The sequence below is a fragment of the Salmo salar genome, chromosome ssa06 (assembly GCF_905237065.1).
Source record: "Salmo salar chromosome ssa06, Ssal_v3.1, whole genome shotgun sequence".
NCBI lineage: Eukaryota > Metazoa > Chordata > Actinopteri > Salmoniformes > Salmonidae > Salmo > Salmo salar.
Window position 1 is genome coordinate 17,815,038 of NC_059447.1, and position 15,430 is coordinate 17,830,467.

The 15,430-nt window shown below is 42.3% G+C and overlaps 1 protein-coding gene and 1 pseudogene across 1 annotated transcript in view; both read right to left on the reverse strand.

The window, feature by feature from the left end:
• Window positions 1-2,782: 2,782 nt before the first annotated feature.
• Window positions 2,783-4,661, reverse strand: LOC106592610 (cytochrome P450 2K1-like; annotated as a pseudogene).
• A 7,772-nt stretch (window positions 4,662-12,433) lies between these two features.
• LOC106595110 (phospholipid-transporting ATPase ABCA3) overlaps window positions 12,434-15,430 on the reverse strand; it is a 93,817-nt gene continuing 90,820 nt past the window's right edge. Inside the window, exon 31 of the mRNA XM_045719865.1 lies at window positions 12,434-15,095. Within this exon, the coding sequence (XP_045575821.1) occupies window positions 14,973-15,095 (123 nt within the window). The 3' untranslated portion in view covers window positions 12,434-14,972. The remainder of the gene's footprint in view (window positions 15,096-15,430) is intronic.

Here is a 15,430-nt window from a genome sequence, read left to right on the forward strand (position 1 = left end):
TGAAGAATATTTCTGGGTGGATACGTTGTAGTACCCTGTCGTTCGTAAGAGATTGTTTGTTATTTCCTAGGCCAGGCACATTTACAGCTTCTGCTGATAACTCGACATCTAAGATGTATCACTTCTTTAGTGAATAAGAGTTCAAAGTTCATACCAAGTTGCCATACTCAGCTCGTGCCGTATTCTGGCTGGTGTAGTCAAAATGTATCCTTCCAGCATGGTGATCGTCCTTCACATTGAAATTAGCCCTTTTGAACATATGGACACCAGTCCTCACGTTGTCGGGAACTGAAGTTAATTTCGTTAGGTTGTAGTTGATATTAGCCGTTTTAAACATATGGACATTAGTCCTCACGTCATTGGGAACACAAGGTTGACTTTCATCAACGGGCTTTTGTAGTGTGGGAGAGAAGGGCGTGTTTCATAGTTCTCAACCAATGTCTATTCACTTGGGCTTGGCCAATGAGTGAGCATAGTTTACTTATGAATACAATTCTCTCATTTAAAAGCTAAAATTACGTTTAATCTTTTCACAAATAGTTTCATATTTAAACATTTAAAGTGCACAACAATTCCATGTGAATCTGATAACTAGAACGTGTAGACTTTCCAAGATACAATTTATGTCGTCCTACCATCAGATATAATGTCCCAGACAACAACTGATCTGACATCATATTCTTTAAGTACCAACGGACACTTTCAACTGGTTGAATTACAGAAAGATTGTTCTTTTCCCTAACCTTTTGATGACCTTTTGATGACATTACTCTCTCTATGTTAATAAAGGGCTTTCCAAGAGTCCATTCTGTAGAGTAGAGAGAGAAAAATGGGGAAAGGTATTCATGGAGGGGGGGGGTGTCCTAAACCTCACCAACAGGGCAACTTCATGACAATAGTAAGAACTTTCACTCTTCATTCGTAAAAAAAAAACAGAGTGAAACCCGATTATTTGCTTATACTGTGTTGCCATGGTGCCCCTTTCAGAAAGGACACCAGGAAGTATGCTGAGAGGTTTGGAAGAATCAAATCTATATCAGAATTGGCACAAGATCATTGGTGACAAATATGCATATGCACCATCTTACGACACTGAATGGGTGACTGCTCCCCGTCCTCCCCACTTATTAGTGATGGAAGCTTCAACACTGAATGGGTCCATGACTGCTCCCCGTCCTCCCCACTTATTAGTGATGGAAGCTTCAACACTGAATGGGTCCATGACTGCGCCCCGTCCTCCCCACTTATTAGTGATGGAAGCTTCAACACTGAATGGGTCCATGACTGCTCCCCGTCCTCCCCACTTATTAGTGGTGGAAGCTTCAACACTGAATGGGTCCATGACTGCTCCCCATCCTCCCCACTTATTAGTGGTGGAAGCTTCAACACTGAATGGGTCCATGACTGCTCCCTGTCCTCCCCACCCGCGGGACACACTATTCAATAGCCAGTGAAATAGCAGGGCGGCAAATTCAAAACGACAAAAATCTCATAATTCAAATTTCTCAAACATACAACTATTATATCCCATTTTAAAGATACACTTCTCGTTAATCCAACCACATTGTCCGATTTCAAAAAGGCTTTACGGCGAAAGCATAACATTAGATTATGTTAGGACAGCACCTAAACAAGAAAAACCACACAGCCATTTTCCAAGCAAGGAGAGGCGTCACAAAAACCAGAAATACAGCTAAAATTAATCACTAACCTTTGATGATCTTCATCAGATGACACTCCGAGGACTCAATGTTACACAATACATGTATGTTTTGTCTGATAAAGTTCATATTTATATCCATAAACCCCATTTTACATTGGCGCATGATGTTCAGAAAATGTATTTCTTCCAAAACCTTCGGTGAATGAGCACATCAATTTACAAAAATACTCATCATAAATGTTGATACAATTTACAACAGTTATTGAAAGAATTATAGATACACTTCTCCTTAATGCAACCGCTGTGTCAGATTTCAAAATAGCTTTACGGCAAAAGCACATTGTTCAATATTCTGAGTACAGAGCTCAGCCATCAAAGCAAGCTATACAGTTACCCGCCAAGTTCTGGAGTCAACAAAACTCAGAAATAGTATTATAAATCTTCACATACCTTTGCTGATCTTCGTCGGAATGCACTCCCAGGACTCCCACAAGAAATGTTAATTTTGTTCGATAAACTCCATATTTATGTCCAAATACCTCCTTTTGTTCGCGCGTTCAGATCACTATCCAAAGGCAAAATGCGCGAGCGCAAAACCAGAGACGAAAAGTCAAAATGTTCCATTACCGTTCGTAGAAACATGTCAAACGATGTTTACAATCAATCCTTAGGGTCTTTTCAACATAAATCTTAGATAATATTCCAACCGGACAATAGTGTATTCATTACAGAGGAAAAAGAAGGAACGGTGCGCCTGCTTGCCCGCGCAGTAAACAACTCGTTGGTCTCAGGCTTGAGACAGCTCTTATTCTCTCCCCAGTAACAGTAGAAGCATGAAACAAGGTTCTAAAGACTGTTGACATCTAGTGGAAGCCTTAAGAAGTGCAAAATGACCCCACAGACACTGTAGTTTGGCTAGGCAATCAATTGAAAAACTACAAACCACTTCCTGGTTGGATTTTTTCTCATGTTTTTGCCTGCCATATGAGTTCTGTTATACTCACAGACATCATTCAAACAGTTTTTAGAAACTTCAGAGTGTTTTCTATCCAAATCTACTAATAATATGCATATTCTACCTTCTGGGCCCGAGTAGCAGGCAGTTTAATTTGGGCACGTTATTCATCTGAATTTCCGAATACTACCCCATCACCAAGAAGTTAAGGTCATCACAGGAAGTAATACTAGCAACCACAATAGAAATGCTGTGCTGACGAACAGCTAAAAGCACTATATTGCCTCTGACCTGATTATGAGCTGTAATTTTCTGTTAATTTCCTAATGATTTGACATGTTATATCGCCAACATTCATCAACACCCAACAGGTGAACTACTACACATGATCAATGTTTATTATGGTGTGTCTTGTCCTTAATGTGCATCGGGCCAAGATTCACTCCTCAAACTCTCATCTCAGACCCGGCTCACAGCACAGAGCTGGTGAGGTGAAGGATGGAGGGTGAACCCCACGGATGGTGTGAGGTCCAGATCATCCTCTGTTACTCCAGGAAGAGGAGAGAAATTAAAGTGCTGCAGGAGAGAGGTGAAGAAGAGGAAGAGCTCCATCCTGGTCAGACTCTCTCCCAGTCACACCCTACAACCTGTGAGAGAAAGACATGGGAGATAACATGAAGTCTGTCCAATAGATTATTCTAGAACCACTTCCTGCCCCGTGCTACAAAGGTACATTGAAGGAGTTATTAATACCTGCAGAAAAGGCCATGAAGGCGTCCCTCTTGATGAATCGGCCCTGCTCATCCAGAAAGTGGGCTGGGTTAAAGGTGTGGGGGCTCTCCCATTCGCTCTCGTCCTGCAGGACCGAGGTCGGTAGAGGAAACACAGACGTCCCCTACAACCAATAGAATTAGAGACAAATCCAGAGTATAAGAGATGATTGACATTAAAACATTTTCTATTAGAGATGGGGTTACTTACAGAGCAATTCAATGATCTCTAAATGTATACATTTTTGAAACATTACAGATTCAATCATATCTGGTGCTTTCTAGTATGACAGTACAGTTTCAGTATAAGAGATTTGTCTCTATAATGACGAATACATTGTAGTCATGGGATTTACATGCAAATGTATGTTGAAAACCGGGTATCTGACCTTTTTGATTAAGTATCCCTGGAAGGTGACATGAGGGATGGACATGGGTACAATGTTGGTCAGTCTCTTGGATCACTGCATTAGTGTAGGGCAGATTATTCCTATGACCCTGCTGATCTCCTCCTGGACCCGGTCTGAGACAGAAAGGATGGAGGATCAAAGTTACTATAAAGTTAAACCTCAACCTCAAGGGACCTTCAAACAAGAACTAGGAAGGTCGGAAATTTAAACCAGAACTACAAAGGTTAAGCTACACAGAAACATGTTTTGTTGTATGTGACAAACGTTCTTTGTCGTAGCTATGCATGATCTTCAGTCTGTATCTGTTGGTCCTTACCCTGTATGTGGGTCATGAGTAGCAGCGCCCATCAAAGGGTTGTCCCTGTGGTGCCGGTACCAGCAGCAAACAGATTCATCACAGAATACATGAGGTTATCGTCATGGTAGAAGGAGTCTATGGGGCCTGCATCCTGACAGACACAGACCCACAGTTAACATATAGAAGTCACATGGCTGATTCAAAGAACACACATGTTGATGACAACTCCAAGGTTATTTTAGTAAACTAAAACTAGCTAGTAAACTGAAATAATTATAAAAACTGAAACTGAAATATTTGGCTTTGAAACAATAATATAAAAACTGAAAATAAAAGTTAAACTAGGACCCCTATGTGATGTGTGATGCCACTGATATGTGATGCCACTGATGAAAGTTACTGAGTTAACTCTCCATACCTCCAGGGTCTGCTTTCGGACAAGGAACGAGTCCACGAAGCCTCTACACATCTGAGGGTTGAGAGTCTCAGTAAAACCCTTGATCAACTCTTTTATCTCCTTGTTGATGTCAACATTTTCCATCATAATTTCTAGTTTTTCAGCCACAGACCCAGCCAGGGAAACATGAAGTACACCGATCTCCTGATACAGTAAAGGAAAGCATTAGCTCATATAATTTTGCACCAAGACATCCAAAGGACTAGTTTTCCAGATCTGGGTCTGGTAAACTGCCTCTTAGTTTCCTGAGAAAAAAAGATTGAGAAAAAAAGTGCACTAAATAAGTAGACTGTACCTGAATAGGTGCAGAGCCTGTAAGGTCTATGGTCTCATTGTCTGTCCACCATGCCTTGGAACTGAGGGTCATTGTATTCAAACCTGCTGCCGTACACAATGGAGATGGGGGCCCCACAAGGGTGCGTTCTCAGCCCTCTCCTGTACTCCCTGTTCACCCATGACTGCGTGGCCATGTGTAACAGTTTAGCTTCCGTCCCTCTCCTTGCCCCAAACTGGGCTTGAACCAGGGACCCTCTGCACACATCAACAACTGACACCCACGAAGCATCGTTACCCATCGCGCCACAAAAGCCGCGGCCCTTGCGGAGCAAGGGGAACAACTACTTCAGGTCTCAGAGCGAGTGACATCACCCGATTGAAACGCTATTAGCGCGCACCACCGCTAACTAACTAGCCATTTCACATCGGTTACACTCACCCCCCTTTTGACCTCCTCCTTTTCTGCAGCAACCAGTGATCCGGGTCACGGCACCAATGTAACAGTTTAGCTTCCATCCCTCTCCTCGCCCCAACCCGGGCTTGAACCAGGGACTCTCTGCACACATCAACAACTAACACCCACGAATCATCGTTACCCATCGCGCCACAAAAGCCAAGGCCCTTGCAGAGCAAGGGGAACAACTACTTCAGGTCTCAGAGCGAGTGACGTCACCCGATTGAAATGCTATTAGCGCGCACCACCGCTAACTAACTAGCCATTTCACATCGGTTACACTTGCACGCCTCCAACTCAATCACCAAGTTTGCAGACGACACTACAGTGGTAGGCTTGATTACCAACAACGACAAGAAGGCCTACAGGAAGGTGGTGAGGGCCCTCGCAGTGTGGTGTCAGGAAAATAACCTCACACTCAATGTCAACAAAACAAAGGAGATGATTGTGGACTTCAGGAAACAGCAGAGGGAGCAGCCCCCTATCCACATCGACGGGACAGTAATGGAGAAGGTGGGAAGTTTTAGTTCCTCGGCATACACATCAAGGACAGACTGAATGGTCCACCTACACAGACAGCGTGGTGAAGAAGGTGCAGCAGCGCCTATTCAACTTCAGGAGGCTGAAGAAATTTGGCTTGTCACCAAAAACACTCACAAACTTTTAGATGCACAATTGAGGTTATCCTGTCGGGCTGTATCATCGCCTGGTACGGCAACTGCTCTGCCCACAACCGCAAGGCTCTCCAGAGGGTAGTGAGGTCTGCACAACGCATCACTGGGGGCAAACTACCTGCCCTCCAGGACACCTACACCACCCAATGTTACAGGAAGGCCAAAAAGATCATCAAGGACAACAACCACCCGAGCCACTGCTTGTTCACCCCGCTGTCATCCAGAAGGCAAGGTCAGTACAGGTGCATCAAAGCACAGCCTCCATCTCAAGGCCATCTGACTGTTAAACAGCCATCACTAACATTGAGGGGTTGCTGCCAACATACTGACTCAACTCTAGCCACTTTAATAATGGAAAAATGTATGTAATAAATGTATCACTAGCCACTTTAAACAATGCCACTTATATAATGTTTACATACCCTACATTACTCATCTCATATGTATATACTGTACTCTATACCATCTACTGCATCTTGCCTATGCCGTTCGGCCATCACTCATTCATATATTTTTATGTACATATTCTTATTCATTCCTTTACACTTGTGTGTATAAGGTAGTTGTAAAATTGTTAGGTTAGATTACTCGTTAGATATTACTGCATGGTCGGAACTAGAAGCACAAGCATTTCACTACACTCGCATTAACATCTGCTAACCATGTGTATGTGACAAATAAAATTTGATTTGAGATGATATTGAAGGCAGCACAATTCCCTGTTTAGTTGTGTCAAACGTGTTACCTGTTGACAATTATTCCAAATTTTTTTTTTGCAATCTACTTGAATTGACTCCAGTAAACTCTGTTCTTGGAAGTTGAAAATGTATTACATTTCAGTTTCAGTCACAAAGTCCTACAAATAGATCTTTGAACGACAGTAGTTGGCTACTATGTGTTTGTTTAGGTGAGTTTGTACTTCTCCTATGTTCCAAACTAAGATTTCAGGGTGAGCAATTATTCAAATTCTCAAAACATTTGTACTATAACTTTTGGTTGAAACTCTAAATAGAGCTTATAGCCACACAGGTCAAGTTAAAAACTATTTTAGGAAATACAACAAGCTAAAAAAAAAATGTTTTTAAAGCAACTCAGGAATTCTCCTCACCTCACAAAGGGTGCGGTAGGGCCTCTTGAGATTCAGCTGGAGCATGTTACCAAGGAGGGGCAGCGGCCTGGGTCCTGGAGGCTCCTTCCTCTGTTCCTCAGAGCTGGATTCTGAGGAGAGGAGGCAGAAAAAGCACAGCCCCCAGCAGTGTCACCATGCTGGGAGTGGGGAGGAGAAGATCTTCTACATAGCCCATCTTGTCAATCTGTGTTCACAGAAGCTCTACACTGGGCCACTGAGGACTTCCTTATTGATCTCTATGCCCCACCCTCAGGTACACAATGTGGGGGAGGGACATGACTGAGGGTGGGATCTATTCAGGTGTAACTGCATTATTCAAAGGGGCAATTGAGTTGGAGAGAGGCACTTGGTCCAAAGCCTGTTTTAGCATGGGCAGTGTCATGGAGGGCTTTCGCCATTTGAAAGTAGTCAACTGAGTGGGTCTTTAAGAAGTAGAAATCAACTACTTTAAAATTGAGATAGCCCTCAATAGCACTGCCCATGCTGTCACGGAAGTATAGATGAGCTCTCTACTACATCTCTAGGATCCTTCTTCAACCCATAGGCCTTTTCTCAAATGGTTTGCTCAACTCCTCCGTCCTCTCTCTCCTCCATCCTCTCTTGCCTCCTTTTGAAAAAGGTCAAAGATAATCAAGGAGAGGTGGCAAGGAGAGGGAAAGGGAACAGAAATGCGCTTAGTTAAATGAGACTCCTCCACTCGCTCGTCATCAGGCAAATTAAGTTGACAACTTCAAAATGGTCAAAGTCTTCAGTGGTGCTGCCCATACTAATATAGGCTTTGGTCCAAGTTCGCCCTCTATCCAACTCTATGGCAGACTCAGAGCCACATACAGCGCATTCGGAAATTATCCTCATCAATCTACACACAATATCCCATGATGATAAAGCAAAAACAGGTTAAGAAAAGTTTGCTAATTTATTTCTATTTTTTTATTCGTAATATCACATTTTACATAAGTATTCAGACCCTTTACTCAGTACTTTGTTGAAGAACCTTTGGCAGCGATTACAGCCTTAAGTCTTCTTCGGTATGACGCTACAAGTTTGGCACACCTGTATTTGGGGAGTTTCTACCATTCTTCTCTACAGATGCTCTCAAGCCTTGTCAGGTTGGATGGGGAGCGTTGCTGCACAGCTATTTTCATTACTCTCCGGAGATGTTCGATCGGGTTCAAGTCCGGGCTCTGGCTAGGCCACTCAAGGACATTCAGAGACTTGTCCCGAAGCCACTCCAGCGTTGTCTTGGGTGTGTGCTTAGGGTCATTGTCCTGTTGGAAGGTGAACCTTTGCCCCAGTCTGAGGTCCTGAGTGCTCTGGAGCAGGTTTTCATCAAGGATCTCTCTGATCTTTGCTCCGTTCATCTTTGCCTCGATCCTGACTAGTCTCCCAGTCCCTGCCGCTGAAAAACATCCCCACAGGATGATGCCGCCACCACCATGCTTCAAGGTAGGGATGCTGCCAGGTTTCCTCTAGAAGTGACGCTTGGCATACATGGTTAGCAGATGTTAATGCGAGTGTAGCGAAATGCTTGTGCTTCTAGTTCCGACCATGTAGTAATATCTAACAAGTAATCTAACCTAACAATTTCACAACTACCTTATACACACAAGTGTAAAGGAATGAATAAGAATATGTACATAAAAATATATGAATGAGTGATGGCCGAACGGCATAGGCAAGATGCAGTAGATGGTATAGAGTACAGTATATACATATGAGATGAGTAATGTAGGGTATGTAAACATTTGTGCCTTTTACTGAGGAGTGGCTTCTGTCTGGCCACTCTACCATAAAGGCCTGATTGGTGGAGAGACGCAGAGATGGTTGTCCTTCTGGAAGGTTCTCCCATCTCCACAGAGGAACTCTAGAGCTCTGTCAGAGTGACCATCGGTTTCTTGGTTACCTCCCTAACCAAGGCTTTTCTTCCCGTGATTGCTCAGTTTGGCCAGGAGGCCAGCTCTAGGAAGAGTCTTGGTGGTTCCAAACTTCTTCCATTTAAGAATGATGGAGGACACAGTTCTTGGGGACCTTCAATGCTGCAGAAATGTTTTGGTACCATTCCCCAGATCTGTGCCTCGACACAATCCTGTCTGGGAGCTCTACGGACAATTCCTTCGACCTCATGGCTTGGTTTTTGCTCTGACATGCACTGTCAACTGTTGGACAGGTATATGCCTTTCCAAATCATGTCCAATTAATTGAATCTACCACAGGTGGACTCCAATCAAGTTGTAGAAACCTCTCAAGGATGATCAATGGAAACAGGATGCACCTGAGCTCAATTTAGAGTCTCATAGCAAATGGTCTAAATATTTATGTAAATAAGGAATTTCTGTTATTTTTAATACATTTGCTGTTTTTGCTTTGTCATCTGAGGTATTGTGTGTAGATTGCTGAGGAATATTTTTTTTAATCCATTTTAGAATAAGGCCGTAACATAACAAAATGTGGAAAAAGTTAAGGGGTCTGAATACTTTCCGAAGGCACTGTATAGGCTGACCATATTTTTCAACATAACGGAACAGCCTCAACAGAATGTAGAACACGGATATCACGTAGATATCATTATCTGTCATTATCTCATACTGTAATCCGCCTACAGGGGCGAAAATCTGATATCAACTTTGGAGGGGACAATTACATTAAATTCTCTCAAGAGCAATTCTGAGGGGGACACCAAAAGTAGTGCTGTAACACATAGCCTACATTGTAATATGGTAAATGTATATTGAGGAACCAAAGAATTAAGGTGTTTGCCGTACTCCTAACTACCGGTACCCAAAACTACACAACTAATCACAACAGCAATACCATTGCCTTTAACAAATCTTAGTTCAGTCACCAGTTTAAGTTGAGAGTGGGGGTATCCATGGCATTTTCCAATTATGTTCCTATTTTACAAGTAAAAAAAATGGAGAACCTTTCATAATGTTGCCAAACAAAGACTCAACAAACTTACCGGAGACTCCCTGTCTCTGCCAGTCTGTCCCTGCATATCTGTCCCCAACTCTGCTGTCTGTGTGCCATCTGTTGCCTGCTCTGCCCAATGACATCATTGTGAAACATTTCCATTAGAATTTCATTTCTTTCTTATGAACATTTTATCAACTAGTCTTTGAGATATTAGGCTACTAGGGTTCTTACTTTGCGTTTTGGTGTACTGAAAAATACTCTGATGTCCGTCTTTTATTTTTCTGCCATTTTTCTACCTGGCTGGATAGCTGGCTACACACACACACACAGTGTGTAGGTTATTTACAGTAGGAGATGGGCTTCTATCATCTTCAATCATTCCATTTGGGCTTCGATCTAAAAGGTAGCTAGCAAATGTGAAACGGATTAAAATGACAAGAGTTGACAGCTGTATGAGTTCACCATTTACACAACATATGCTGCAACCTTTTGTAATTTTAATAGTTTGTTTCATATTGGCTGGCTTCCAACAATAGCTGAATTTGCAAAGCTAGCGAGCACCAATTCTGTTTCAGTGGTGTTTGCTATAATCTTTGCTACCCGGGTTAAATAAAGGTGAAATAAAATAAATAAATAAAAGTTCCCTTGCGACAATTTAGCTTTTGCAACGAGACCATTAAATATATTTAAGACAATGGTAGAAGAGAGTGTAGTTCTGTTCAGTTTGGACTTCAGTTTATCGCTAACCTTATCGCAGGGACTTTGAAGCACTAACTTACATCATCTGCATGCTGATCTTGGAATAAATTGACGATAGCAAAGATGCCATCTTTGACGAGGCCACATAAATGGAATAGGTACTAGCTAGCTTAATAGTTAATATTTGCGCGCTAGCTCTGCAGATTCAGCTAGTATGTGTGTGAACCCTGCCAACATAAAACAAAACATCGCTATGGCACGATTGACTGGATTAACCTCACGTCAGTTACGTTGAGCGCCTTTCAGACAGTAGATACGAACCCTCTGTTACCTTGCCAACTAAGGAACTGGCAGTGGATCAAACCATTGTGAGGCAAAGGGTGGGGGGGGGTCGCAATCTTTTGAAACTTAAAAACGAGCTATTAAGTGTCTATAATCAGCACAATTGCTTTCATTGCGTATTATTAATATTATTTAAATGACATAGTTATGTTTACAGTGATATATTGGGGGGGACAAATCATATTTTTCCCAGAATGGGGGGGGTCGTGTCCCCCCCATCCCCCCTGGGCTTTCCGCCCCTGTCCGCCTATACTGAGCAACAGAGAATTTACTGATTAAATGTAATCACAAAACTGAATAAGAGGAAGTAGGAATACAGTTTAACCTCGATTGTATTTTAGGTCTGATTGTGTTTCACACTTTCTGAAGAAGCAGTTAGCAGATTGTGAACATGAACAAGGAACTGACACTAATCCCTCTCACAACTATAAAATACTTTTCTCCATGCTTCCTGGTAATATGAATGTCTTTGACCAACCCCTACTTTTCCATTCAGGGGAGTGAAAGAATAACCCAAGCCCAATAAAGGTTTCCCAGACAGATTTAGCATAGTCCTAGACTGGGAAACCAGCCCATAGGTTCCAGGTTGTATGACCATATATGCTAATCTGGCAATACACCAGGGAATAGGGAGGTCAAATAACTGGTCCTGCAAGATTCCTGTCCATCGTCAAAGTTTCTGTGCCTTCCCCTCTGAAAACACCAGAGAAAAACTGGGTTGTAACTGCTGAGGGTTTCTGTGCCTTTCCCTCTGAAAACACCAGAGAAAAACTGGGTTGTAACTACTGATGGCTTCTGTGCCTTTCCCTCTGAAAACCCCAGAGAAAAACTGGGTTGTAACTACTGATGGTTTCTGTGCCTTTCCCTCTGAAAACCCCAGAGAAAAACTGGGTTGTAACTGCTGAGGGTTTCTGTGCCTTTCCCTCTGAAAACACCAGAGAAAAACTGGGTTGTAACTGCTGAGGGTTTCTGTGCCTTTCCCTCTGAAAACCCCAGAGAAAAACTGGGTTGTAACTGCTGAGGGTTTCTGTGCCTTTCCCTCTGAAAACACCAGAGAAAAACTGGGTTGTAACTGCTGAGGGTTTCTGTGCCTTTCCCTCTGAAAACCCCAGAGAAAAACTGGGTTGTAACTACTGAGGGTTTCTGTGCCTTTCCCTCTGAAAACACCAGAGAAAAACTGGGTTGTAACTACTGAGGAGATCCACACGGGTCATGCTCTGATTCACAAACAAAGCATATAGGTGTTAACAGTATATGACCACAGTGTACTGCTGGCTGAGTCCAGCTGGTCCAGTTTTATACATTTGTAGAACAGCTGGCTTATTATTAGAAATACCTCATCATTGATCATGTATAATGGGAGTGTGGTGTTTCTAAAGTAAAGGAATACTAGTTTTTGTTTCAATTTGCATAGAGCAAATTTAATTTAAAAATAATAGCAGTAATTATACAGTAGACAAGGTTAGTTCCATGATACAGTACATATGAGTACAATGATGAAGATTCCCTTTTTTAAATATGATACATAGTATTTTATCCTAATCATATGCATCATCATCACAATGTTTTCAAGTTCTTTTACTTAACTCAAAATGAGATGTAGCTGTAAGACATGTCCATATAGATGAACTGGCATCTATGATATGTAGAAACGTAACAAAAACATAATTTGTCAGGACAGAGCCCTATATACTCAATAAGCCCTATTTTTTGTCTTCCAAACATGAACATCAGCCTCTATTTAAGTCTGTAACCACTTGCCTATCAGTTTGTCAACTATCCTACGCAGTGCTTAAGTTCAACTATCCCAGAAACAGCCATTGTTGGAGGTTTAAGTCAAAAGTGCTTAAAGAAAAAGTCAACTCGTTAGATTGAGTGAGCTATCGGTGGGGGGTGGGGGGGGGGCAGAGTTGATCCTTCATGGTCCTTGTGTGAGGCTGTTTTACAGTCAGTTGCATTGATAAGTTAACCATCTTCAGAAACATTCTTTTAAAAAGGACAGTTTACTTTATGTGAAAACATCAACAACAAAAATCAGCTATCCCTTTAAGACGTTTACACTATGCTCCCATGACTACTGTTGATAGTTTAGATACATAACCACATCAACCAGTGTAGCATTGGGAGAACATAGGAGACTTAGCATGTCTAGACAAGGGGACTAAATATTGGACTAGGCCTAAACATTTTCCACAAAGCAAAAACATGTATAAATGGAATGCTGGGACAAGAAGCAGGAATTCTCTGTCTGGACAGAAATACTTTCATTCTTGTGGAAGCTATTGTCTTTAAACCTCACATTCTCATTCAACCTCTTCATTCAATTGCATTAAGGGTTTGCAAATGGGAAAAAACTGCCAATGGACGGAAATCAGTGACTGATTTGTTGACTGGACGGTGTGTTACTCTATAGTAAAGTACTCTAAACTCTATATTAAGAGGACGTAACAGTGCATTGGTCCATAGCTGTAATGCAATCTACACATTGATAAGCAAAAACATAATTTTGTTTCAGCCTTCAGGAATAACATTGTAGTACTGTAGTAGTATAATTGACAGCAGTAAAGGGACAGCACACAAACAAATAAAGTTAACATGAAATGCTTAAGCTGCAGTTAAATTAGTGTGGGTAAACCAACCAAAAAACACCTCACTTAAAGGGATAGTTCAGCGATTTCACAAGGTCATTGACCTATCCCTTAAAGTCAAATAACATATCTGTACCTCAGCAGGTGGATATAGTGATTCTGTAACTATGACACGGCATCAAACTTACTGTAGCCCTTAGAAAGGGAAGTTGTGCTTCAGTCAGTGGACACCATGCTAAGGATAGAAACCACACAGTCCAACATGCCCAAATCCTTCAAGACGTTTTTTCTTTCTGAATCTTGCAAACAGGAATATCAATGATGGTCTGAGGGCATCTCAATATCTAGCAGGCTTTTTGTGTGCCATGCAATGCAGTGCAGAGAGGTTGTTGTTCATTCAGACATGCAATTGTTAGCTAATGTTCCTGCAACGTTTCTGCAAACCAATCTAATGATTTCCTACAGGAAGTGGCTTCAGTACCATGAATCTATTACATAATTTACATCCGACCAAAAAGGATGAGCAAGCGTTAGAGCATAGCATTTACCCTGGCATGGCATTAGCATGGCATTTACCCTAATAAAGAAAAAAAAATGTGTTGATTTGTTTTACAACTGCCTCACTTGAAGTGCCTCATTGTATATTTCAATCATATCAGTGACGAACAATACCCACTGTGCACAATTGTTTAGGGTCACAGTAAGAATCATATGAGGAGACAAATTATACATAACAAAAAAAGCTGCATACAAGTTCACAAAAAGGTCTGTCACACATTCACAACCCTGCCTGTCACACATTCACAAGGCTGAGTTGTATTGTACAGAGCAGACCACTCATATCCAGTGGTATCCAGTTGTTTACATGGTATTTAAACGTCAAAGACAAAAAAGGGGTAACATCTAAGATTCCTTAGATGTTACCTTAGATGTTACCCCCCCCAAACCGAACTCCCTAACCTTGCCTCTGGACTGACCTAAATGTTCAACACACAAACTGATTGAACAGAAGAGAAAGGAGTGGTTGATGGTTAAGACCCAGGCTTGGATCAACGGGTCCAGTCTGGTTGGCGGTCCAAGCCCAGCGGGGTTAGAGGGAGCTGGGGTTACATGGCCACGTTGAAGTCCGGGTGTCCAGGGATTCAACCTCTGCTCCATCACTGCACAGCGTCTGTCTGTGTGTGTAGATCAAGACCTGATCATAGTTCAGTGGCGCGTCACATAGTCGAGTCCATGTACACAGGTCATCCACACAGAGTGGAGAGATACACACGACAGATGGACAGACAGAAAAAGAGAGAAACAGAGAGATGGAGCTCCCCCTCTTCTTCCACCTCGCGCCATCTATTTCCTGCTGCAGTGCTGGAACTGGGCGAAGCTGAGGAACACCTGTTCCAGGGAGATCTGGCTCACAGCGTAGTCGTCGATGTTGTACTTCTCTTTGGCTGCCTCCAGGGTACCAAACACCTTGGGGAGGATGGGGGGATGAAGAGAGGGGAGAGAAAGAGGGAAATAAGAGGGTGAGTCAGTGCTTAGCCTGAAATCAAAAGCTGTATCTGACAACGTCAATAGTGTGGAGTAGTCAGATACAAATCGAAGGCAAATACACTTAGTGCCAAGAGTCATTACATTCTTCCTCCACTAGATATTGCTCTTACACAGTCTAAAAGACATTACAGTCTAAAAGACAGGTTAGCTGACAGGTTAGGTCTCCACTAGATATTGCTCTTACAGTCTAAAAGACAGGTTAGCTGACAGGTAAAGGTCTCCACTAGATGGTGCTCTTACACAGTCTAAAAGAC